At 37.4% G+C, this 26,295-nt stretch overlaps 1 protein-coding gene across 4 annotated transcripts in view; it reads left to right on the forward strand.

Annotated features, from left to right (window-relative positions):
• PPP4R1 (protein phosphatase 4 regulatory subunit 1) overlaps positions 1-26,295 on the forward strand; it is an 83,830-nt gene that overhangs the window by 19,408 nt on the left and 38,127 nt on the right. For 2 of the 4 annotated variants that reach the window (XM_035270557.3, XM_035270559.3), the window contains exons 3-9: positions 4,728-4,863; positions 6,008-6,114; positions 11,054-11,196; positions 11,685-11,831; positions 21,678-21,785; positions 21,927-21,992; positions 22,869-23,027. In XM_035270557.3, coding sequence (XP_035126448.1) covers positions 4,728-4,863; positions 6,008-6,114; positions 11,054-11,196; positions 11,685-11,831; positions 21,678-21,785; positions 21,927-21,992; positions 22,869-23,027 — 866 coding nt within the window. The remainder of the gene's footprint in view (positions 1-4,727; positions 4,864-6,007; positions 6,115-11,053; positions 11,197-11,684; positions 11,832-21,677; positions 21,786-21,926; positions 21,993-22,868; positions 23,028-26,295) is intronic. The other 2 variants (XM_035270558.3, XM_035270561.3) reach the window with 1 other exon arrangement.

Genomic DNA, 26,295 nt, shown 5'->3' on the forward strand with positions numbered 1-26,295 from the left:
TCTGCATTTTAGGTAAGTGCTCCAAGCTTGTCTTAAACATAATTATGTTTGATAGTCACAGCTGCAGGAGTTTTTTTCCACTGCCCTCTGCTTTTTATTGGTCAGAATCAATTTTATTGTTTATCTTTAACAAATGTGAGACTGATGAAATAGTTTGGTCATAGTCATAGAATTCTAGAGCTTTTATAAAGTTGCTTCAAGGTTATGCTAGTTTAACAGTCTTAAAAAGGAGAAAACTGAGGCCAAATGAGAGTGTCTTGAGTGGCTTTTACAACTCTGATTTATAATTAATAAGGTATTTTGCTATGAATTGTAGACCAGAATAAGATGTATAAAATATTTCTGCACTGTGTAATTATGTTCATGGTTAGGCATTATTTGTAATCCAGTTCCATAGACTCTGCCTTTAATTGGGCTATTTAGATCATTTGCACTTAATGTACATACTGATATGGTTATGTTTAAATTGCTTATCTTGCTGTTTCTCATTTGTTTGTCCCATCTCTTCCTTGTTCCCTTTATTCTCTTTTTCTGCCTTCTTTTAGATTCCTTATGGGGTTTACTGGCTTATAAGTTATATGTCTTTGGTATATATATGTTTCTTTTTAAATAATGATTGGTTTAGAGTTTATAATTAATATGAATTTTTACCTTGCCACAGTCTAACTTCAAGTAAATGTATCTCTTTACACATCTGCAACAGTATACTTTACCCTTTTCCTGCCTTTGTGCTATTGTAGTCATAGATTATATTTCTACATATGTTGTAAACCCCACAATACATTTTTATCCGTTTATTTTTAGTACATATTTTTATTTAAGCACTTATCTTTTAGGTATTTGAAAAATAAGAGAATGGTTTTTAAAATTTATTCCATGGTAACCATTTCTTTTTTTTTTTTTTCCTTTTTTTTTTTTTTTTCTGGAGACAGCATCTTACTTTCTCCTCCAGTCTGGAATGCAGTGGTGCCATTTCAGTTCACTGCAGCTTTGACCTCCCAGGTTCAAGCAGTCCTTCTGCCTCAGTCCCTTAAGTAGCTGGGACTACAGGCACACACCACCATGCCCAGCTTATTTTTATATTTTTTGTAGAGGCAGGGTTTCATCATGTTGCCCAGACTGATCTTTAACTCCTGAGCTCAAATGATCCACTCCCCTCTGCCTCTGAAAGTGATAGGATTACAGGCGTAAGCCGCCATGCCTGGCCTCATATCAATTGTTTCTGATGCCCTTTATTCTTTTGTATAGATCTAGATTTCCCATCTGGTGTAATTTTCCATTTGCTTGAATGACTTGCTTTAGTATTTCCTGTAGTGCGTGTCGGCTGTTGATGTCAGTTTTTGTGTGGCTGAAAAAGTCTTTATTTCAGCTTCATATTTGCTGGGTTTCTATTTCTTAGGTATGGAGTTGTAGGTTTTTTTCTTTATGTACCTTAAAGATGTTGCTCTGTTTTCTTCTGGCTTGTATTTTAGATGGAGAAGTCTGCTGTCATTCTTATTTTTGTTTTTCTGTATATAACATGAATTATTCCCTGGCTGCCTAAAAGTTTTTATCACTAGCTTTCAGCAATTTGATTATATTGTGCCTCGGTGTAATTTTCTTCATGTTTTTTGCTCATGGGTTTCAGTGAACCCCTTGAATCTGTCTGTAGATTGATAGTTTTTACCAAATTTGGAAAAATTTTGTCCATTATTCAAATATATTTTATATCTCCCATTCTTCTTTGGGGACTTCATTTGCATGTATATTTGGATGCTTGGAGTTTTCCTGCAATCGATTGATGCTTAATTCTCATCAGCCACCATATTTTTTGGGTTTCATTTAGGATGTTTTTCTTATGTTTTTTCTTCACAGTAACACATTTTTCCTCTGTAATGTTTAATTTCCTCTCAATCCTATCCAATACATTTTTTCATTTTTTTTTTAATGCTAGAAGATTAATTTGGGTGTTTTGTATCATCTTCTACGGATCTTCTTAACATGCTCTATTTTTTCTGCCTTCTTAAATGTGTGGAATATAGTTACTATAATTTCCAGTATCTTTGTTTTGGGTCTGTTTCTGTTGAGTTTTTTGCTTCATGGTTTGTATTTTCCTGACTTTGTGTGCCTAGTAATTTTTTATTGGATGCTAGGCATTGTAGAGTTTACCTTGTTGAGTGCTAGCTACTTTTATATTCATTCACATACTTGAGTTTTCTTCTGTGACACAGTTGGAGACAGTTTGTTTCTTTTGAAGCCTGTTAAGCTTTGTTAGGCAAAACCAGGAGAATTATTTGCTACTTCTTAGGCATTTTGCCACATTTATTATAGAGTTTTGGTTGGTGGAGACATGAACTATTCCTTGTCATTTGTGATTATTGGGTACTTGTTCACTTGATCATTTCAGGTAGTTATTTTTCCCAGAATATGAGGTAGTTTCCTCACACACATAAACTGTTTCAGTACTCACCTAAAAACTCAAGGGGACCTCCTGTAGCTCTCTGAAGTTCTTTCTCCGTGAAGGTCCCTCTTCTCTGATACTCTTCCTCTGCAAATTCTAGCTGCCTTGGCCTCCCTTAATTCTCAACTCTGTTTCCTCAACTCGAGAGTCTGCTGGAATATATTTGGACCCTCCTAGTGCTTTAGAAATTATTTCCAGGGAAGTTAGCTGGAGAAATATAGGGCTTATTTCATTTGCCCCCTCTTTCTCAGAGTTACTGTCTAGTACTGTCTTTTGCCCAGTGTCTGAAACCATTACTTCCTATGTTTTATCTTTTTTCTTAAAGAGATGGGAGTCCCACTGTGTTTCCCAGGGGCTAGAGTGTAGTGGCTGTTCGCAAATGCAGTCATAAAGTACCACAGCTTTGACCTCCTGGGCTCAAGCAGTCTTCCTGATTCAGCCTCCTAAGTAACTAGGACTATAGACACTACCAGCATGCCTGGTTCTGTCTTTTTTTTTTTTTTTTTTAACCATTTAAGGTGTGAGGGTTAACTTGTTTCCTGTTAATCCAGCTTTGTCAAAAGTGGAAGAGCATGTTTAAGTGTTCTTTAAATACAGAAATTATTTTTATTTTAACAAAAAGAACTGTGCCGTGTTTTGTAGTCTCTTTTTGATAATGTTCTATTGGGAGTAAAAACAGTGTTACCTGTTTAAAGTGGTCAGTTCTGTAAGATGAGCCTATGGTATATACACATTTGTTTCAAAAACAGGCATTTAAAAATGCCCTAATAGCAATAACATTGGTCATTACATCAGGAAATGAATCTTTTCTGTTACTCATATAGCAACATTTGGGAGAAGTTTCTTAGGCGGTTTTCTTTTTCTCTCCTAATAAAAAAGCTTGCAGGGCAAAGACAAAAATCTCATTATAAGTGATGCACAGATTTATTTGTTTCAAAAATACTTAAATGCTTGGAAATATTCTGGAGATGAAGCAGTGAATGGGATAAAAATTCCCATCCTCTCAGAGCCAATAACTTACTCTAGAAAGACAGACAATAAGTAAAACAACTAATACTTACCAGAAAGTAAATAAAGTAATGCAGGGGATAGAATAGGAAGTGCCAGGAAGTAATAAGAAAAATTTCTTGGAAAGCTCTTAGGGCTTTAGGAAAGGACCTGAACTCTAGCAGTTGTGGAGTTCTTATTTAAACCTTAGCTCTGGATTCCATCCTTCCCAACCTTATAGTGTTTCCATCAGAATATTTTCTTATTCATAGAACTTCAATTTATATTTACTTGTTGACTGTTTACTTTCATTGTATAACCATGTTGCAGATCTTTGTCTTTTAAACATTAGGAACAAAACAAAGTAAATAATCTTTATTTTGCTTGAATGCCCTGGCTGGTAATCTAATCCAGTTTATTATTTCACAACCATAGTTCTGGAAAGTGTATTTTGTACTCATTGTCTTCACTTTTTTATATTTTCCTTTACCTCTTCAGTCAGGTTTGCCTTTTCAGCTTTCATACCATGGAAAATTGCCCTTGTTTAACAATGAGCACACAGGATGGCACAAAAGTACCAAATTCAGTGCACATTTTTCAGTTCTTCCTTTATTTCTTTGGTAGTAAATGCTGTTTAATCATACCTTCACTCTCGTTGTTTGATTCCTTTAAAATCATTACTTTTGATTAGTTTTTAGCCATTCTGCCTTGGTCTTCTCTTCCTTCTCCTGCAGCTTGAATGAGTGGCAGGCCATCTAGTTTGTAGTAATACTTTTATTACAATGATCATTTTAAAGTAGATTGTTTTCTGTAGAATATTAGCTCTTCGAAGGCAGAATTATTAGTAGTACTTGGCACAAATGTATTTAATATTTATTTAATTAATATGAATATGCTAATGTGTTTAGCTTTCCTCTATTAAGCGAAGTCAGATACCAGTTTAATTAGCTTTATCTTCTACATTGCAGGATTAGCTGTATTGGTGCTTGACTTTTTGTGTGTCTATTCACAAGTTGTTAGTGTCCTGATTGAACATGTTCTCAAGACTCTCATCACTGTTTTCTGCATACTGAGTTTCTGTGGCCTCTGACCTTTGTGTCTTTAGAGCCAAGTAGAACATACTTGTAGAAAAAGGAGAGGAGGTATCTTTTAGTTATTTGTGGGTACTGGATTGATTCTAAGAGTTTTTTGTAATTTTTTTTTGTACCATTCCAGAAACAGATTTTTACTGCTTCAGACAGGCAAGGGGTACATTTTAGTTTCAAAGTGTTATAAGGAGTATTTCTGATGTCTCTGATAGTTGGTGTGGATGACTACAGCTCAGAGTCTGATGTGATTATTATACCTTCAGCCCTGGACTTTGTCTCACAAGATGAAATGTTGACACCCCTGGGGAGATTGGACAAGTATGCTGCAAGCGAGAACGTATTTAACAGGTACGTTCATATTCTTTTTATTAAGGTGGAAGTGGAAGGGCAGTTTTATTAACTTCAGTAGGAAAATGAAAGTATCCATTTTCAAAGGTGGCATTATTAACAGGCACAATCTGAGTCACCAAGTTTTATTCATAATCATAGCATAAACAGCTTTGTACTTGTTTATTCTTTGATCCTAGTAAGCATATAGCATGCTTTCTTTGCAAAAAAAAAAAAAAAATACCATTACCATTGCTTTTCTGCCACTGGACATAATTTTGATATTTATATAAATTGCTTATTGGGAAGTACATTATTCCTTCAACAGATGATGTTGTGTACTTGCTGTGTAACAGGTGATGCTCAAGGTCATTGGGTCACACGGCAGTGACCAAGAGCCAGCATTCTTTCTACTGCATTGTGTTTCTCCAGCTGTGATCATAGATCACTTATATCACACTTTTCTGGGAGATCAAAAAGTGTTTGTTCAGATTTTTTGGATATAGTGATGCAAAACTCATAATAATAAAAATATGTAAGGATAACATTTTGTATAATGAATGAGTATGTTTTTTCATTATGATAATTGAAGGATAACTGAAATGAATTTTTGGTAACTTTTTGCCAACTCAGTTAGATAAAGATAAAAAATACGTAGGTAAATACTCAGTTTCATCTTGTCAAAATAAAAGCAAAACTGGCATGTGCCAATTAGAAAATTATAGACAATATGTGTTTTAATAATGTAATAAGAAAAAAATTTATTTAAAAATGTACAGATTTTGTCTTTAAAAATTCTAGATACTGGCCAGGTGCAGTGGCTCATGCCTGTAATCTCAGCACTTTGGGAGGCCAAGGCGGGTAGATTGCTTGAGCCCAGGAGTTTGAGACCAGCCTGGGCAACATGGTGAAACCTCATCTCTACTAAAGATATTTAAAAATTTGCCAGGTGTGGTGGATTGGTGTACACCTGTAGTCCCAGTTACTCAGGAGGCTGAGGTGGGAGGATTGCCTGAGCCGGGGAAGTCAATGCTGTGATTAGCCATGATCGCACCATTATACTCCAGCCTGGGCAACAGGAGTGAGGCCCTATCTCAAAAAAATAAAATTCCAGATATTAACTACTGATGCTATTGAACGTCCATAATTTTCTTTTTTTGTGTAGACAAATGGTGGCCCGGAGTTTGCTGGATACCTTGAGGGAAGTCTGCGATGATGAAAGAGATTGTATTGCTGTTTTGGAAAGAATTAGCAGATTGGCTGATGATTCAGGTATATGTTTATGTGGAAAAAGTGAATTTATTCTAGAAAGTTTTCTTTGACCAAATTTGTGTTTCTGAAAACTAATGAAAAAGTTAATGTGATATGAGATATCTTTAAAAGGTGTCCTAAGTAATTATCAAACCCATCAGTGACAACAAAAGTAAAATTTGTTACTGAGACTTCAGCATGTTATAGTAGGCTTAGTTTAGTTTTAGAAATTTCTCATAAAACAAATCTAAAAACATTGTTTTGCATCATGTATATTAATATTTTAGGATTAATAAAAATATCTAGAATAATTTTGAATACATTAAAAGAGATGGAGGAGGCTATACATTTTTTAGGCAAATATAGAAAGCTTTTTCTCTCTGTGCTTTCTCACTTGGAAAAAATGTTGATTAACCATTTGTAAAACTAAAGTTGGTTTATCTCCAAAGTGAAGATAAGAAAGTCTAATTAAGAGGTAAACTTGATTTGAGGCTTAGAAAATGGTGATGTTAAGGTTTTTATAAATATGTTTCTTGCTGTAGTAAAATATACTTAACACGTAAAACATGCCATTTTAAGCTAATATTAAGCATATTTTAGTTTTTGATTTTTGAAACAATCCAAAAGTAAATTTTAAAACTTTTTTCCTTAAATCTATTATTTTATTAAAATATATTTTCCATCTCTGACAGACTTTTTGGCACGTCAGCAAGCTCCATCTTTTAATTTTTAAGGATAAATTTGTGTTTTCCTTTACCTTTTTACCAACTCTAGTTTTTTAAAATAAATGTGTGTGTGTGTGTGTGTGTGTGTGTGTGTGTATTTTAAAATATGTTCTCACATTGGTAAATTCATAGTAAATGTTTCTATTGACATAATTCCATTCGTTCAGTATACATCAAACCTCTATTACCAGGTTCTGGATTAAATGCTAGAATAGTTATTAAGGTGAGCAAGGATTTCTGTCATCAAATTAACAGTTTAGTGAATGTAACCAACATATAAACAGTAAATTATAATGGGAAGGATCGGGGAAGCGTTCAGAAAGGTAGTGACATTTGAGTTGTATTTGATAGAATGATGAGGTATAGAGAGGGGAAAGGGCATACCCAGGAGAGGAAAAGACAGACTTAGAGGCTTGAGGAGTTCAAGATGGTGGCCCATATAGTCAACGATGAGGCCAGCGTGACAATGAGACTAACCTGCTGAGTTTCCAGGTTAGAAAAATTAGGCTGTTAAATAAGGTAGGTGGGGCTAGATTGTAAAGGTTTATCATGGACCATGCTGATGACTTTACCTGTTTTGTGATTTAGAACAGTTTAATGTAGCAGTATGAACTGATATGGTGAAAAAGATGGGTGACAAGAAGACTAATTGGAAGACTATACCAATTAATTGTTTTTTGTTTTTGTTTTTTTGAGACAGGGTCTTGCTCTGTCGCCTAAGCTAGAGCAGAGTGACTGATTTCTGCTTGCTGCAACCACCTTTGCCTCCCAGGTTCAAGCGATTCTCATGCCTCAGCCTCACGAGTAACTGGGATTATAGGCATGCGCCACCACCCAGTTAATTTTTATATTTTTAATAGAGAAGGGGTTTCACCATGTTGACCAGGCTGGTCTGGAACTTCTGACCTTGAGTGATCCTCCTGCCTCGACCTCCCAAAGTGCTGAGATTATAGGCATGAGCCACCGTGACCAGCCAATCAGTTGTTGTTAGGATGAATTGTTGGATAGAAATTGAAGTACTAGGAGGGATTGATTCCAAGGCTAACCTCTGGATAGAGTGAGGAAGAGAGGGGAATTGACCTTGAGGTTTCTCATTTGTAGAACTGGGCTTATTGTGGTATTTGGGTAAGATAAAGACTGTTGAATCAAACACAGCTCTAAAGTGAATGGAGTATGTATTCTTTGTTTAGACAACTAAGCAGCTGAGAACGTTCCTGTCTTCTGCCTTACCTTTCATCCTTTTATTCACTTTTATCTTGATTTATTCCACTAAATTTACCAACTGCTTATACTTTATTTTCCCCTGGAATGGACAGATATATAGTGGCATCTTGTTGTGGTTTTAATTTACATTTCCTCAATAACCAATGAGGAAGTTATATACTTACTGGCTGTTTGGTTATTTATTTATTTATTTTTTTGAGACGAAATCTCATTCGTCACCCAGGCTGGAGTGCAGTGGCACAGTATCAGCTCACCACAACCTCCTCCTGGGTTCAAGCAGTTCTTCCTCAGCCTCTCAAGTGGCTGGGATTACAGGCATGCACCACCACCATGCCTGCCTAATTTTTGTATTTTTAGACGAAGTTTCACCATGTTGGCAAGAATGGTCTTGAACTCCTGACCTCAAGTGATCCACCCACTTCAGCTTCCCAAAGTGCTGGGATTACAGACATGAGCCACCACACCCGACTTCTTTTTTGAAATGTCTAAGTCTCTTCCCCCTTTAAAAAACTGGCAGTCATTTTCTTGCAGGTTTACAGGAATTCATTCTGCATATGAGCCCAATGTCATTTATGTGTATTAAAGATATCTTTTTCACTCTGTGGCTTGTCTTTGCACTCAAAGTGATGCTTCTTAAAGAAGAGAAGTGCTTTTCCTTTATGGGTAGTGCCTTTGTGTCTTTGTAGAGATTTTCTTCAACCTCAAAGTCATATATATCTTTTCGTACTCTCTTAACACAGAGAATCCTTATTGTTTTTGCCTTGATGCTTCGATCTGTATTCCACCTGGAATTTATTTATGTGCATGATACAAAGTAGAGGACAAGTACCCTCTTGTTTTTCTTTTTCTTCTTTTAATGTGGGTAGCCAGTTGACATAATACGATTTATTAAAAAGACCATCTTTTCTTGTTCATCTTTTAATAAATCAGTTGTCTATACATGCATGCATCTGTTTCTGGACTGCATTTTTTTTCCCATTGGTCTATTTGCCTAAGCAGGGCTTTGAAGAAATAAAAGTTGCTGATTTCATTTATAACTGACACCATAACTTGTGTCCTACTTTTGGTTCAAAAATATAAGCAATTGTCAGTGTTAACTTAGAAAATTAAGGACCACGAGAAAAGCAGAGGCCTCTATGTTTACTTTTTTTAAAAAAATTAGGTTTTTCTTAAAAAAATACTCTATTTTGTTCATATCTGTCCAACTTCACATGGCACAACACTATAATAGAAATTCTAGATGGTTTGTTAAGATTCTGAGCTTTGTAAAATACCATGTTTTCTACTTGAAGCTATGATAATTTCTTTTTGTTGAGATCTGAAACTCCATTGGACACATTCATACATATTTACTTGAATGTAACTTTAATAATGCGTAATAATAATGGGTATCAGAGTTCTAGTTCGGTCTGATATAATGACTCGTTACTGATAATTCATCATGTCTGTCTGTGTTTCAGTCACTTGCATGTCTTCTATGAATTGTCTACTTGTATCCTTATTTTCTTTCTTATATTTATTTGAACAGTGTGGTCTTTGTATAGTTCACTTCCTAATACTCTGTTATACATGCATTTGCTCCCTGACTGTTTTACCTTTTAACCAAGTATGGCATCTGTTATCTATAATAAAGTTTTTTGTTTGTTTGTTTGTTTGTTTCTTTGTTTTGAGACAGAGTCTTGCTTTGTCACCCAGGCTGGAGTGCAGTGGCACTATCTCAGCTCACTGAAACCTCCGCCTCCTGGGTTCAAGTGATTCTCCTGTCTCAGCCTCCGGAGTAGCTGGGATTACGGGCATGTACCACCACACCTGACTAATTTTTGTATTTTTAATAGAGATGAGGGTTCACCATGTTGGCCAGGCTGGTTTCAAACTCCTGACCTTGTGATCTGCCCACCTTGGCCTCAAAGTGCTGGGATTACAGGCGTGCCCAGCTTATAAAAAGTTTTTTATAAAGTAAAATGAGTTGGTCTTATGGTTGATTTTTGGATTTTTGTCTTCCTACCTCAAGATTGAACATTTAATGTTACCTTTTAGTACTTTTGATCTTTATGTATGATGTGCAGTAGGAACTTTTGTTCCTTACATAACTAACAGATTTTTCTACCATTACTTCTTGGACATTTCATTTTTTTGAAGCCCAGAGATTTGGAATGCCATATTTCTCACATTTAAGTTTTCCATACGCACTTGGATCTTTTCAGGTTTTAAAAAAATATTTGTCACCTTTAATTTTCATTTACCCATTTCTAATTATATATCTTTCACCTATTAAGTTGAGATTAGGAGCTAGTTTTTTTTTGTTTTGTTTTGTTTTGTTTTTGAGACTGAGTTTCACTCTCGTTGCCTAGGCTGGAGTGCAATGGCATGATTTCAGCTCACTGCAACCTCTGCCTCCCAGGTTCAAGTGATTCTCCTGTCTCACCCTCCTGAATAGCTGGGATTACAGGTGCATGCCACCACACCCAACTAATTTTTGTATTTTAGTAGAGATGGGGTTTCATCATATTGGTAAGGCAGGTCTAGAACTCCTGACCTCAGGTGGTTTGCCCACCTTGGCCTCCCAAAGTGCTATGATTACCAGTATGAGCCACCTCGCCCAGCCAGGAGCTAATTTTTATGACTTGTCCTAGTAGGTTATTAAATAGTGGAATTTATGGATAATACTATATATCACAGTATTGATGTAAATATAGGACAGGATTTTAGCCCCTAGCAGAGTGTGGCACAATGTAGGTAATAAATAAACTCATTTATTGTTAAGAAATGGTTAGATACTCAGAGCCTACTGTGAACAACAAAAGCTTGGGTTGAAGATAAGGTCCTCTTTTCATTCATGGGATTGATCTGTGTATGATTGTGAAAAGGATTGGAGAATTAAAGAATGTTTTTCTAAGTCCTTTATATTTTGGAAATGAAAGTCCAAAGCCTTCCTAAGTACGCTGAAGTCCAGATAAAGCTTTTTTTGCTGTAGGAGAACATGTTTGCTCACATTATGGTTATCTCAATAGAACCAACCGTGAGAGCGGAGCTAATGGAACAGGTGCCTCACATCGCACTGTTTTGTCAAGAAAACCGGCCTTCAATTCCATACGCTTTTTCCAAATTCTTACTACCTATTGTGGTTAGATATCTTGCAGATCAGAATAATCAGGTAAGTACCATTTATATGTTCATAAAAGAAATTTATGTAGCATAATGTATGGAGAATAGCCTAGCTTAAGTGTTCTCATGGGAATGTTTTTTCCTCTTTAACTTCATTACTGTTTTTTCAAAATGAACATTTGTCTTAGATAAGATGGGTTTGGAGTCTGACAAATCTACTAGATCTCTAATGCCATTAGGGACAATGCCTAGTAACTGCACACTCACTTGGTAACCTCCTAGGGATCCCTCAAAATGTTTGTTACTTTGTGAGGCATCTCTTACCCGGATGGCTGTGTTTCACTTCCTCTGTTATATAACGCAGTCTACCAAGTTCTGTAGTCTTTATAATAGTTGAAGAAAATAAACACAAATATTTATTTGCAAAGTTTTGCCAGTTATGGGTCCCTTTGAGATGTGAAATCTTTGTTTATAAAAATCAAGTGGTAGAATTTTGTCATGCCGCATATGAACTTTGTGTTTTCATTTTTCTCCTAGGTGAGGAAAACAAGTCAGGCAGCTTTGCTGGCTCTGCTGGAGCAGGAGCTCATTGAACGATTTGATGTGGAGACCAAAGTGTGCCCTGTCCTCATAGAGCTGACCGCCCCAGATAGCAATGATGATGTGAAAACAGAAGCTGTGGCTGTAAGTAGAATGCCATTTTTCTATTTATGGAAAATGTGGCTGATAAGAGATACTTATTAAAGTCAGGCTGGGGTCGGGCATGGTGGCTCATGCCTATAATCCCAGCACTTTGGGAGGCTGAGATGGGTGGATCACATGAGGTCAGGAGTTTGAGATCAGCCTGGGCAACATGGTGACACCTGGCTCTACTAAAAAAAATTAGCCAGACATGGTGGTGTGTGCCTGTAGGCCCTGATACTCAGGAGGCTGAGGCAGGAGAATCACTTCAATGTGGGAGGTGGAGTTTGCAGTGAACCAAGATTAGACCAATGCATTCCAGCCTGCATGACTGAACAAGACTCCGTCTCAAAGAAAAACAAAAACAGGTTGGGCTGGGTGCAGTGGCTCACACTTGTAATCCCAGCACTTTGGGAAGCCAAGGTGGGAGGATCACTTGAGCCCAGGGGTTTGAAATCAGCCTGGCCTGCATGGCAAAACCCCATCTCTACTGAAAATACAAAAAAATTACCCAGGTGTGGTGGCACATGCCTGTAATCCCACCTACTCTAGAGGCTGACACCTAAGAATCATTTGCACCTGGGAGGTGGAGGTTACAGTAAGCTGAGATCACACCACTGCATTCCAGCCTAGATGATCTATTAAAGTTGCCACAAATCATTAAATTTGAAATGTAATCAGGGCTAGAAAGGGACATAAAGGCTTAAAAAGGAAAATGTACCTTCTGCACACAATAAGAAAATAATAAATGAGGGGGATCCAAGATGGCCGAGTAGGAGCAGGTCTGGATTGCAGCTCCCAGCAAGAGTGCAGAGGGTGAATGGCTGCTGCATTTCCAGACAGATTTTTATTGCCCACAGACCAAGAGACTCCCAGGGGGAGGAGTGCCACGGGCCTCCAGTGTGGCTGTTTTGGCCAGCACAGTGGATCTCCACACAAAAAACTCACACGGGTTCAGGCGCCTTTTCCACTGGTGACTGGAGCGCCTGGGAGACAGAGTCACCTGTTCAACTGATTAAAAAGGGGACTAAAATAGGGAGCCAGGCCAGGAGATTCCTGGGTGAAAAAGTGCCATGAATCTCCAGCGCAGCTGTTTCAGCCAGTGCAGCAGGTCTCCACACAAAATCTTACACGGGTCCAGGCACCTTTTCCACAGGCAACTGGAATGCCTGGGCGACAGAGTCACCCATTCAACTGATAAAAAGGGGACTGAAACAGGGAGCCAGGCCAGGAGATTCCCAGGCGGAAAAGCACCTCCAGCACGACTGTTTCAGCTGGTGCAGCGGGTCTCTGCACAAAATCTCACACAAATCCGGGTGCCTTTTCAACTGGTGACTGGAACACCTGGGAGACAGAGTCACTCATTCAGCTGAAAAAAGGGGGACTAAAACAGGGAGCCAGGCCAGGAGATTCCCTGGCAGAAAAAGTGCCACAAGCCCCCAGCTCAGCTGTTTCAGCTGGCACAGCAGGTCTCAGCACAAGAACTCATACAAATTGGGGTGCTGTTTCAACTGGTGACTGGAATGCCTGGGAGACAGAGTTGCCCACTCAGCTGAAATAAAAGGGTTCTGAGGCAGGGAGCCAGGTAATCAGGCGCGGCCAGTCCCACCCCCACAAACACCAGCAATCTGAAATGCTCTGGATTGAGAGTTTCACAGCAAGCACAGCTGAACCTGGGATGGTCCAGCTCTGTGGAGGAGGGGCGTCTGCCATTACCAAGGCAGTCTACCACTGCTGAGGTAGTCTGCCATTTTTGCTGAGGTGGTCTGCCATTGCCCAGGCAGCCTGCCATTGCCCAGGCAGTCTGCCATTACAGAGAGAGTCCGCCATTACAGAGGCAGGCCTCCATTGCTGAGGCAGTTCTAACCATATCCCTATAAACAGGACTGCAGGGAAGTTCACACAGCAGCTGGGCGGAGCCCACAGAAGATCAGCAATGCCTCTGTTGGCAGACTGTGACTCAGCTGCCTCACTGGGCAGTGCATCCCTGAAAAAAGGCAGCAGCACAACAGAAACTTACAATAAACCCCTGCCTTCCCAGGACAGAGCACCTGGGGGAAAAAAAGGCGGTTATGAGTTCTGTTGCAGCAGACTTAAATGTACCTGCCCAGCAACTCTGAATGCAACAACAGAGCTCACAGCTCAGCACTTGAGCTCCTATAAAGAACAGACTGTCTCCTCACACAGCTCCCTGACCCCCATATATCCAAAGACTCACCTCGTAAAGGAGAGCTCAGACTGACATCTGTCACATATCCTTCTGGGAGAAAGATAGCAGAAGAAGAAACTGGCAGCAACCCTTACTGCTCTGCAGCCGCTGCAGGTGAGCCCCAGGCAAGCAGGGTCTGGAGTGGACCTCCAGCAGTCCTGCAGCAGAGGGGCCTGTTAGAAGTAAAACTAAGAAACAAAAAGAAATAACTTCATCGTCAACAAATAGGACGTCCACTCAGAGACCCCGTCTGAAAGTTACAAACTACAAAGACCACAGATAAATAAATCACAAATATGGGAAGAAACCAGTGTAAAAAGGATGAAAACACCCAAAGCCAGAATGCCTCTCCTCCTCCAAGGGATCACAGCTCCTCACCAGCAAAGGCACAAGGCTGGATGGAGAATGAGTCTGATGAATTGACAGAAACAGGCTTCAGAAGGTGGATAATAAGAAACTTCTCTGAGCTAAAAGAACATGTTCTAACCCAATGCAAAGAAACTAAGAACCTTGAAAAAAGGTTTGACGAAATGCTAACAAGAATAAACAGCTTAGAGACGAACATAAATGAATTGATGGAGCTGAAAAACACAACATGAGAACTTCACGAAGCATATACAAGTTTCAATAGCTCAATTGACCAAGCAGAAGAAAGGATATCAGAGGTCGAAGATCAACTCAATGAAATAAAACGAGAAGGCAAGATTAGAGAAAAAGAGTAAAAAGAAATGAACAAAGCCTCCAAGAAATATGGGATTATGTGAAAAGACCTAATCTACGTTTGATAAGTCTACCTGAATGTGACGGAGAGAATGAATCCAAGCTGGAAAATACTCTTTAGGATATTAACCAGGAGAATTTCCCCAACCTAGCAAGGCAGGCCAACATTCAAGTCCAGGAAATACAGAGAACACCACAAAGATACTCCTCAAGAATAGTAACCCCAAGGCACATATCTTCACGTTCACCGGGGTTGAAATGAAGGAGAAAATGCTAAGGGCAGCCAGAGATAAAGGTTGAGTCACCCACAAAGGGAAGCCTATCAGACTGAACAGCGGATCTCTCAGCAGAAAGCCTAAAAACAAGAAGGGAGTGGGGGCCAATACTCAACATCCTTAAAGAAAAGAACTTTCAACCTAGGATTTCATATCCAGCCAAACTAAATTTCATAAGTGAAGGAGAAATAAAATACTTTACAAACAAGCAATTACACAGAGATTTCATCACCACCAGGCCTGCTTTACTAGAGCTCCTGAAAGAAGCACTAAACATGGAAAGGAAGAACCAGTACCAGCCACTCCAAAAATGTACCAAATGGTAAAGAGCATTGGCACAATGAAGAAACTGCATCAACTAACAGGAAAAACAATCAGCTAGCATCAAAATGGCAGGATTAAATTCACACATAACAATATTAACCCTAAATGTAAATGGGCTAAATGCCCCAACCAAAAGACACAGACTGGCAAATTGGATAAAAAGCCAAAACCCATCTGTGTGCTGTATCCAGGAAACCCACCTCACATGCAAGGACACACATAGGCTCAAAATAAAGGGATGGAGGAAGATTTACCAAGCAAATGGAGAGCAAAAAAAAAGCAGGAGTTACAATCCTAGTCTCTGATATAATGGACTTTAAACCAAGAAAGACCAAAAGAGACAAAGAAGGACATTACATAATGGTAAAAGGATCAGTGCAACAAGAAGAACTAACGATCCTAAATATATAAACACCCAATACAGGAGCACCCGGATACATAAAGCAAGTTCTTAATGACGTACAAAGAGACTTAGACTCTCACACAATAATAGTGGGAGACTTTAACACTACACTGTAAATATTAGACAGATCAATGAGACAGAAAATTAACAAGGATATCCAGGACTTGAACTCAGACCTGGACCAAGCAAACCTAATAGACATTTACAGAACTCTCTACCCCAAATCCACAGAATATGCATTCTTCTCAGTACCACATCACACCTACTCTAAAATTGACTGCATAATTGGAAGTAAATCACTCCTCAGCAAATGCAAAAGAATGGAAATCATAACAAGTCTTTCAGACCACAGTGCAATCAAATTAGAACTCAGAATTCAGAAACTAACTCAGAACGGCACAAATTCATGGGAACTGAACAACTGGCTCTTGAATGTTGACTGGATAAACAATGAAATGAAGGCAGAAATAAAGATGTTCTTCTAAACCAGCTAGAATGAAGACACAACATACCAGAATCTCTGGGACACATTTAAAGCTGTGTCTGGAGGATAATTTATAGCAATAAATGCCCATATAAGAAGCAAGGAAAGATCTAAAATCAATACCCTATCGTCAGAATTGAAACAGCTTGAGGAGCAAGATCAAAAATACTCAAAGGCTAGCAGAAGACAAGAAATAACTAGGATAAGAGCAAAACTGAAGGAGAGATACAAAAAACCCTTCAAAAAAAATCAATAAATCCAGGAGCTGGTTTTTCGAAAAGATCAATAAAATATACCCCTAGCCAGATTAATAGAAAAGATGAGAGAATAATCAAATAGATGCAATAAAAAAATGATAAAGGGGATATCACCACAGATTCCACAGAAATACAAACTACCATCAGAGATTACTACAGACAACTCTATGCACACAAACCAGTAAACCTGGGAGAAATGGATAAATTCCTGGACATTTACACCCTCCCAAGCCTAAACCAGAAAGAAGCCAAAACCCTGAATAGACCAATAACAAGGGCTGAATTTGAGGCAGCAATTAATGGCCCACCCACCAAAAAAAGCCCAGGTCCAGATGGGTTTACAGCCGAATTCTACCACATCTATAAAGAGGAGCTGGTACCATTCCTTCTGAAACTATTCCAAGCAATCCAAAAAGAGAGAATCCTCCACCAGTTCATTTTATGAGACCAACATCATCATGATACCAAAATCTGGCAGAGACTCAACAAGAAAAGAAAACTTCAGGCCAATATCCATGATGAACATAGATGCAAAAATCTTCAAAAATACTGGCAAACCAATTGCAACAGCACATCAAAAAGCTTATCCATTACGATCAAGTAGGCTTAATCCTGGGGATGCAAGGTTGGTTCAACGTACACGAGTTTATAAATGTAATTCACCACATAAATAGAACCAAAGACAAAAACCACATGATTATCTCAATAGATGCAGAGAAGGCCTTTGACAAAATTCAACAGCCCTTTATGCTAAAAACTGTCAATAAACTAGGTATTAATGGAACACATCTCAAAATAATAAAAGCTATTTATGACAGACCCACAGCCAAGCATTCCTTTTGAAATCTGGCACTAGACAAGGATGCCCTCTCTCACCACTCCTATTTAATATAGTATTGGAAGTTCTGACTAGAGCAATCAGGCAAGAAAAAGAAATAAAGGGTATTCAAATAGGAAAGGAGGAAGTCAAATTGTCTCTATTTGCAGTTGACATGATCGTGTATTTAGAAGACCCCATCATCTTAGCCCAAAATCTCCTGAAACAGATAAGCAATTTCAGCAAAGCCTCAGGATACAAAATCACAAGCATTCCTATACACCAATAACAGACTTAAAGAGAGCCAAATCAAGAACGAACTGCCATTCACAATTGCTACAAAGTGAATAAAATTCCTAGGAATACAACTAACAGAGAATGTAAAGGACCTCTTCAAGAAGAACTACAACCCACTGCTCAATGAAATAAGAGAGAACACAAACAGATAGAGAAACACTCCATGCTCATGGTTAGGAAGAATCAATATCGTTAAAATTGCCATACTGCCCAAAGTAATTTATAGAGTCAATGCTTTCCCCATCAAACTGCCAATGACCTTCTTCACAGAATTGGAATAAAACCTCCTTAAACTTCATATGGAACCAAAAGAGAGCCCACATAGCCAAGTCAATTCTAAGCAAAAAGAACAAAGCTGGAGGCATCACACTTCCTGACTTCAAACTATACTACAAGGCTACAGTAATCAAAACAGCATGGTACTGGTATCAAAACAGAGATGTAGACCAATGGAACAGAACAGAAGCCTCGGAAGCAATGCCACACATCTACAACCATCTGATCTTTGACAAACCTGACAAAAATAAGCAATGGGGAAAGGAGTCCCTGTTTAATAAACGGTGTTGGGAAAACTGGCTAGCCATGTGCAGAAAACAGAAACTGGGCCCCTCCTGACACCTTACACTAAAATTAACTCCAGATGGATTAAAGACTTAAACATAAAAACCTTAGAAGAAAACCTAGGCAAAACCATTCAGGACATAGGCATAGGCAAGGACTTCATGACTAAAACACAAAAAGCATTGGCAACAAAAGCCAAAATAGACAAATGAGACCTAATTAAACTCCAGAGTGTTTGCACAGCAAAAGAAACAGTCATTAGAGTGAACTGGCAACCAAAAGAATGGGAAAAAAATTTTGCAATCTACCCATCTGACAAAGGGCTAATACCCAAAATCTATAAAGAACTTAAACAGATTTACAAGGAGACAACAAACCCATTCAAAAGTGGGCAAAGGATATGAACAGACACTTTACAGAGGAAGACATGCATGAGGCTAACAAACATATGAAAAAATGCTCTACATTACTGGTCATTAGAGAAATGCAACTCAAAACTACATTGAGAAACCATCTCATGTCAGTTAGAATCACGATCATTAAAAAATCTGGAGACAACAGATGGGGAGAGGATGTGGAGAAATAGGAACACTTTTACATTGTTGGTGGAAGTGTAAATTAGTTCAACCATTGTGGAAGATAGTGTGGCAATTCCTGGAAATAGAAATTCCATTTGACCCAGAAGTCCCATTATTGGGTATATATCCAAAGGATTATATATTGTTCTATTATAAGGACACATGGACATGAATGTTTATTGCAGCACTGTTTACAATAGCAAAGACTTGGAACCAACCCAAATGCCCATCGATGATACACTGGACTGGGAAAATGTGGCACATATACACGATGGAATACGATGCAGCCATAAAAAACGAGTTCGTGTCCTTTGTAGGGATATGAATCTGGAAACCATCATTCTCAGCAAACTGATACAATAACAGAAAATCAAACACCGCATGTTCTTACTCATAGGCAGGTGTTGAACAGTGAGAACACATGGACACAGGGAGGGAAGCATCACACACTGAGGTCTGTGGTGGGGAACTAGGGGAGGCACAGAGGAAGGTGAGGAGTTGGGGAGGGATAACATGGGGAGAAATGCCAGATATAGGTGATGGAGAGAAAGGCAGCAAACCACATTGCCATGTATGTACCTATTCAACAGTCTTGCATGTTCTTCACATGTACCCCACAACCTAAAACACAACAAAATATATATCACAAAAATAAAAGAAAAAAATAACTGTAAATTATTATGTCCAAATGGAAAACTGATATGGTTATTTTATGAGTGCAGCTAAAAGTTTAAAAACGCTGTATTGAATGAAGAAAATTTGAACCCCTTCAGAAGGTATTGAACACTTTTCTAGGCACTGTGTAAGCACAGTGGAAATAAAATAATACTTGGCTCATGCCCTGACAGCACCGTCTTTGTCGGAAGGATGGTCAATCAGGTACATTTCCCAGGATGTATGACATCAATGATTGTTATCAGAAGAATATACAGATTGTTAAATCAATATGCATATGCATGAAGTCAAATGTAATAGTAAGTTTCTGGGTTTTTTGACATGATTTGCAAATATTCTGCTTACTTGAGGGCCTTGTTAGGGTATGAATTAGAGAGTAGTATCTGTTAGGATTCACATCTATGGTTTCTGAGTTCAGATAGTAGTAATTCTGATGGTAAATTAGAAAAGTGATCAATATATCCTGAAATTTATTCAAATCTATTTGGATTGTAAGAGTTCACCCCTTAAACTAAAATAATATGGTTGCATCTTTGTTGATATTTTTAAAACATTGCTGTATATATAGTGCTTCTGGATCATCATTAGTGGAATGAAAGAGATGATCTCTCTAGTCTCTTTCCCTTCTTGAATCTATTATTTTATTTTTAGATATTCAGTTACTAGTTAATAATAAATTTAGGTACTTTTTTTATTGAAGTGAAACTTATACAACATAAAATTAATCATTTTAAAGTGTTAGTAGCATTTAGCATGTTCACAAAGTTATATAACCACCACTTTTTCCTAGTTCCAAAACATTATTATTTTTTTTAACTTTAGTATTTTCTCAATGAAAGAAGTGAGTTTTGGTCTTGGCCTAATTTTTGGTTTATATTGAGGCCTTTAACTTGCTGTATTATAATGCTTGATGCAATGTAAAATTAGTAAAATATTATAATAAAATTTTTTTAAACTGTATCCAATACTGGTAAGAATCTCTTGATTTTCTTACAGTTGTGTTTGTTTTTTGGTCATGTTTTATATTCCTTAGCTCCATTTTTTTCTCTATCTTGGTAATAACTCATTTTAAAAAATAAATTTAGTTTTGCTATATCAGTGATATACAGTATAACTTTAGATTGTTAACTAGGGCATGGAGATGCTTATTCAAAATCCCTGGCTTTGGGATTTAGGAGATATAGGCATTGTCTCCAGTTCTGATGATGGTGAGATTTTCATGGGGATAGTGTTGAGTCCGTACATCAGTTGGGAGAGAATTGCCAGTTTCAAAGTCTGAACATGGTAGATCTATTTATTTAGGTCTTTGATTTATATCCGTATTCACTACTTTGAATTAGACCGTTTTTAAATGTTTCCAGTTCATTGTTCATTGCTAATTTCTAGAAATGCAATAGATTTTTATATTCTGATTTATAGCCTACAACCTTCCTAAACATACTTGTTCTGGTCGCTTCTTAATTTCTATATAGAGAACAATGTCATGTTTGAATAGAGAGAATTTTCTTTCTTTCTTTCTAATCTGTATCTCTTTTACTTCTTTATCTTGTCCTATTTGTATAGTCTAGCAATTGATAACAATTAACAACAGACTATCCAATTTCTTTCTGTATTAACTGTGGGAGCAACGTATTTAAGTAGAGGCCAGTTTTCAAATAAAGTGAATCTTCACTTTGCCTGGTATTGTGTTAACTGAAACATGCCTATATCAGAAGTGTGTTCATGCTTTCCTTGGAACTGAAGCTTTGCAAAACCAGGACATGGTTCTGATATGTATGAGCTTCAGTTAACAGGGTGCTTTGCAAGGTGAGGACTGAATTATTTTCTGAGCAATACAGATAGGCTAAATCTAGATCTTTCCTTAGGATAATTTTCCCTTTGAACAGTCACCAACTTTTTTAATTGAGGAAATGTAGGTTTTTGTTTGCTTTGCTTTTAAAATTACCAGGCAAAATGGTGAAGTAGTAATAAGATGGAAACTGTGGACAAAAATGAAATTTTTAGGATTTTCTGTGGGTTTACTTGGCATGTAGTATTTATTGGTTGTTTTTCTTGATTGTGGTTAATATTTGTCTTTGTTTCCTACTTAGATCAATTAATAATTGGCTATGAATGTTTTCTGTGATATATATAGTATAATAATGCCATATCATATTTTGTTTCCTGAAATTATATACTTTTATTAAGTTATTAAATTTAAAGAGCGTTACTTGATATTTTCAGTATGTTTTTGTTGTTATTTATTTTAGATAATGTGCAAAATGGCTCCCATGGTTGGGAAGGATATTACAGAGCGTCTTATCCTCCCTAGGTTTTGTGAGATGTGCTGTGATTGCAGAATGTTTCACGTTCGAAAGGTATTTTTTGTTAAATTTTTTTTCTTCTGTTTCAGAACATAGTTCTAGTTGTTAATGTTCTGATATATGACATTTAAAAGATTATTTTAAAAGAAACTTATGTGTAATATTTTGAAATGTCAGTGATGCTTTTGTTGTCAGGTCTGTGCTGCCAATTTTGGAGATATTTGCAGTGTAGTTGGCCAGCAAGCTACTGAAGAAATGCTGGTAAGTATTACAGATATAAAGGAGTAAATATTATTACCAGAAATGTAAGAATGTTGAATTTAGGAGTTTAAATATCTGTAATGTGGGCATTTGAATTGTGTTTTTGATAATTTATTAAAAATACAGATATGTGACAGGACCATTCATCTGGTTTTACCTCTTCCATTTCTGTTAAGCAAATCAATTCTTACTATTCAATTGAATCTTTAATTTTATTGCAACCCTCAAGATTTTTGATGACATACTTAATCTATAGCAAGTTAGTTTTAAATAGTACACAAGATGCATATACTTGATAAGTCAGCATACTTAAAGAGTTTCTGAAGCCACCTCTTATGCAGAATAAGTTCAGGGGCAAGCTCTTGTATAATATTTAAGCGATGATTGTTAGGAGTGCTTTTTCATAGCCAGTTGAGTTATAAATTAGGTGTGATTTATTGAAAATTGTTGAGTATTAATACTAATAGATCTTCTACTTTTTAAGACAATCCAATATTTAAAACACTATGAGGCCAGGCGTGGTGCTCAACATCTGTAATTCTAGCACTTTGGGAGGCCAAGGCAGGTCAGGAGTTTGAGACCAGCCTGAACAACATGGTGAAACCTCGTGTCTACTAAAAATACAAAAATTAGCCAGGCATGGTGGCGCATGCCTGTAATCCCAGCTACTCTGGAGGCTGAGCCAGGAGAATTGCTTGAACCCAAGAGGCAGAGGTTGCAGTGAGCCGAGATTGTGCCACTTCACCCCAGCCTGGGCGAAAGATCGAGACTCCGTCTCAAACAGAAAAAGCTATGAAAGCAGAAAATGAAAAGAGAAATAGCTAATGGAATCTGCTATCTTTGTCCAGCTAACAAAACTGTTTCCTTTTCACATAGCTGCCCAGATTTTTCCAGCTTTGTTCTGATAATGTTTGGGGAGTCCGGAAGGCTTGTGCTGAATGCTTCATGGCAGTTTCATGTGCAACATGTCAAGAAATCCGACGGACCAAATTATCAGCACTTTTTATTAATTTGATCAGTGATCCTTCACGTTGGGTATGGTTTTAATTATCACTTTTGTAAAATAATACATTTGGGTTTGTTTTAAAGCAAACATAATTTTGACTTCATAAGAAATAACATAATTTAAGATATTTTTTATACTTTCAGAAGTAGACAGTAGAAAGACTATTATATTAACAGTTAGTGTGTTTTTTTGTAACAGGACAAAAAATTCTTTACAAATATGAGTCCTGTTGATTTTTATTTAATTGGCATGATGTATTATGTTAATTGATTTTTAGATGTTAAACCAATTGCAACTTTGGTGTAAGTCCCACTAGGTCATAGTGTATAGTTCTTTTTATGTCGCTGGATTCAGTTTGTCAGTATTTTGTTGAGGGTTTTTGTGTCCATACCATGAGCGATACTGGTCTGTAGCTTTCTTATGATGGCTTTGTCTGGTTTTGTTGTCAGAGTAATAATGGCCTCATAAAATGAGTTGGGAAATGTTCCCTCCTCTTCTATTTTTGGGGAGAGTTTTTGAAGAATTGGTACTGATTATCCCTTAAATGTTTGGTAGAGTTCAGTGGCAAAGCCCTCTGGCCCTGGGTTTTTCTTTGAAGATAGTTTTAACATTCCTAATCCAATCTTTTCACTTGTTACAGGTCTATTCATATTGTGTTTTTTTCTTGAGTCAGTTTTTGTAATTTGTATCTTTCTAGGAATTTGTACATTTCATCTAAGTTATTTAATTTGTTGATACATAGGATTCCTTTATAATCTTTTAATTTCAGTAATGTCATTAGTAATGCCTCTTCTTTCATTTCCAATTTGAGTAATTTGAGTCTTGTCTCTGTTTTCTGGCCAGTCTGCTAAAGGTTTGTCAGTTTTGTTGATCTTTTAGAGAACCAACTTTTGCTTTCATTGGTTTTCTCTATTTTTCTATTATCTATTCATTAATTTCTATTTTAATCATTATTCTCCCTTGTGCTTGCTTTTAGTTTATTTTGCTGCTTTTTCCAGTGTCTTTAGGCAGAAGTTTAGGTTATGGATTAGAGGTCTGCTTTCTTTGAATTATCATCTGGGGTAAATGGCTTTCAACTTGAAGAATTTAATTTAGTATTTCTTGTTAATGTAGGTCTGCTGACAACAAATTCTTAGTTTTCATAGATCTGTGGATGTCTTTATTTCACCTTCAATTTTGAAAGACAGCTTTGCTTAATGTGAGAATGAGTGTGTTATGCCACTGCCTCTGACCTCTTTTGTTTCTGCTGGGAGGTCACCTGTTAATCAGTTGGGTTTCCCTTGTAGGTGATGTGTCATCTTTCTCTTGTTGCTTTCTAGATTTTTCTCCTTGCCTTTGACTTTCAGAATTTTTACTGTGATGTATTCATTTGTACAGCTCTTTTAGTTTATCCTACTTGAAGTTGAGTTGATTGAACTTCCTAGTTATGTAAGTTACGTTTTTCAATAAATCTGGAGTTTTGAGCCAACCTTTCTTCAAATATTTTTTCTTCTCTTTTCTCTCCAATATCCCCATTTTGTATATATAATAATATATATAAAACGTATGTATAATATGCATATTATATATTATATACATGTTAATGTGCTTAAAGATGGCCCACATTTCTCTGAGGCCCTTTTCATTTTTCCTCATTTTTTTCCCCTCTGTTCTTTGGCTTGCATAGTCTCTCTTGATCTGTTTTCAGTAGATCAATTCTGTGTTCTGCCAGTTCAGATCTACTGTTGAGCTCATGTAGTGACTTTATTTTAGTCATTGTACTTCTCAACTCTAAAATTTCCATCTGATTCTTTTTTTATAATTTCTCTTTATTGATGTTATGCTCTAGTTGATGCGGCACTGTCCCCATACTTCCTATTACTTCTGTAATCATCATTTCCTTTGGTTCTGCAAACACGTTTATAACAGCTACTTTGAAGCCTTTTTTTAAAAGTCTGAAATCTGATTGCTCTTACAAGCAGTTTCTGTTGCCTGTTTCTTTTTCCCCCTAATGTATGGATTTTTTTTTTTGTATACCTTGTAATGTTTTGTTGAGAGTTGAACATTTTAGATAATATATGTAGTAACTTTGATACTAGTTGTCCTCCCTCCCCCATGGGGCTTGTGACTGTTATTTGCCAGTTTAGTGACTGGCTGGAATACTTGAGTGAAGGCTATTTCCCCAACTCTAGGAGGTACAGCTTTGGATCTGCCAACAGTCACCCTGGGATGACAAGGCTTTGGTGGGGATGGAAGGGCAGCAGCCTGAAGTTCCCTTGGCTTCTTTCTCCTGGTGAGGAATCATCAACCTGTGAGCTAGAGCAGTGGGCTAGTGGGTCCCTAGTCTTCTTAGTATGCCACACCCAAAGGAGGGTGGAAGAAAGGAGCCTCACCCCTCAGCTGCTCTCGCTCAGGACTGGGAATCAGGTAGCTGGAGCAATGCAGAGCCTGTTCCCCCGGAGCTACAGGAGAGCTGACCTCAGTGTGCTTGGCTGCAGCACACTGCAATCTCCACCTCACCTTGCTGGAGGCAGGATAAGCAGGGAATGATCTTGCTTCACGTACCGTAGACTCTCAGCTTTTTTACAATGTATACTACATTTTATCGATTTTCTTGAATCGATATCCCTTGATTTGCTGCTTGCTCCTAGGCCATTTCTAGGGGCTCTGAATGATTGTTTTGTAATTTTCACTTACATCACCGGGAAGTGCATCAGCTGAGCTCCTCACACTGTCATGGCAGATACCAATTTCAGGACCTTTGCATATTCATTCCCAAAACAAAATTGACATAGAAGGCATGACTCTTAAGCCTTAGTATTATATTATTGTTTGTGTTATATCCTGTATCAGATTGTTAGAGAAACACACACACACACACACACACACACGTAAATCCTATGCCTATTTGTGTGTGTGTGTGTGTGTGTGTGTGTGTTTCTAACAATCTGATACAGGATATAACAGAGGAGAGAAAATAGTCTTTTGTCCAAACAGTGTTAAGCCATTTGGGGAAGGTTATAATCTGCTGTACTGTCCCTTCTCAAAAGTTAAAATTGAATTAAAACTTAATTTTATTTCTGAAATTCTTTAATATTTATTAAGAATAAATAAAGTGACTTACAGGTTTTTTTTAGTGATTTCCAGAACCTTTGTTTAAAATCATTAGTTGCTTATTTCTTAAAGTCATTGAAACTAGTAAAAATAATAGCTTAAAATCACTTTATTTTGAGGAATAGCTGAAAGTAGAAATATTTTTATGGTGTTGGAAAATTACTCAGTTACACACAGTGGGGTGTGTTGGAGAGTTCAAATTGA

Source organism: Callithrix jacchus, chromosome 13 (assembly GCF_049354715.1).
Source record: "Callithrix jacchus isolate 240 chromosome 13, calJac240_pri, whole genome shotgun sequence".
Taxonomy (NCBI): Eukaryota; Metazoa; Chordata; class Mammalia; order Primates; family Cebidae; genus Callithrix; species Callithrix jacchus.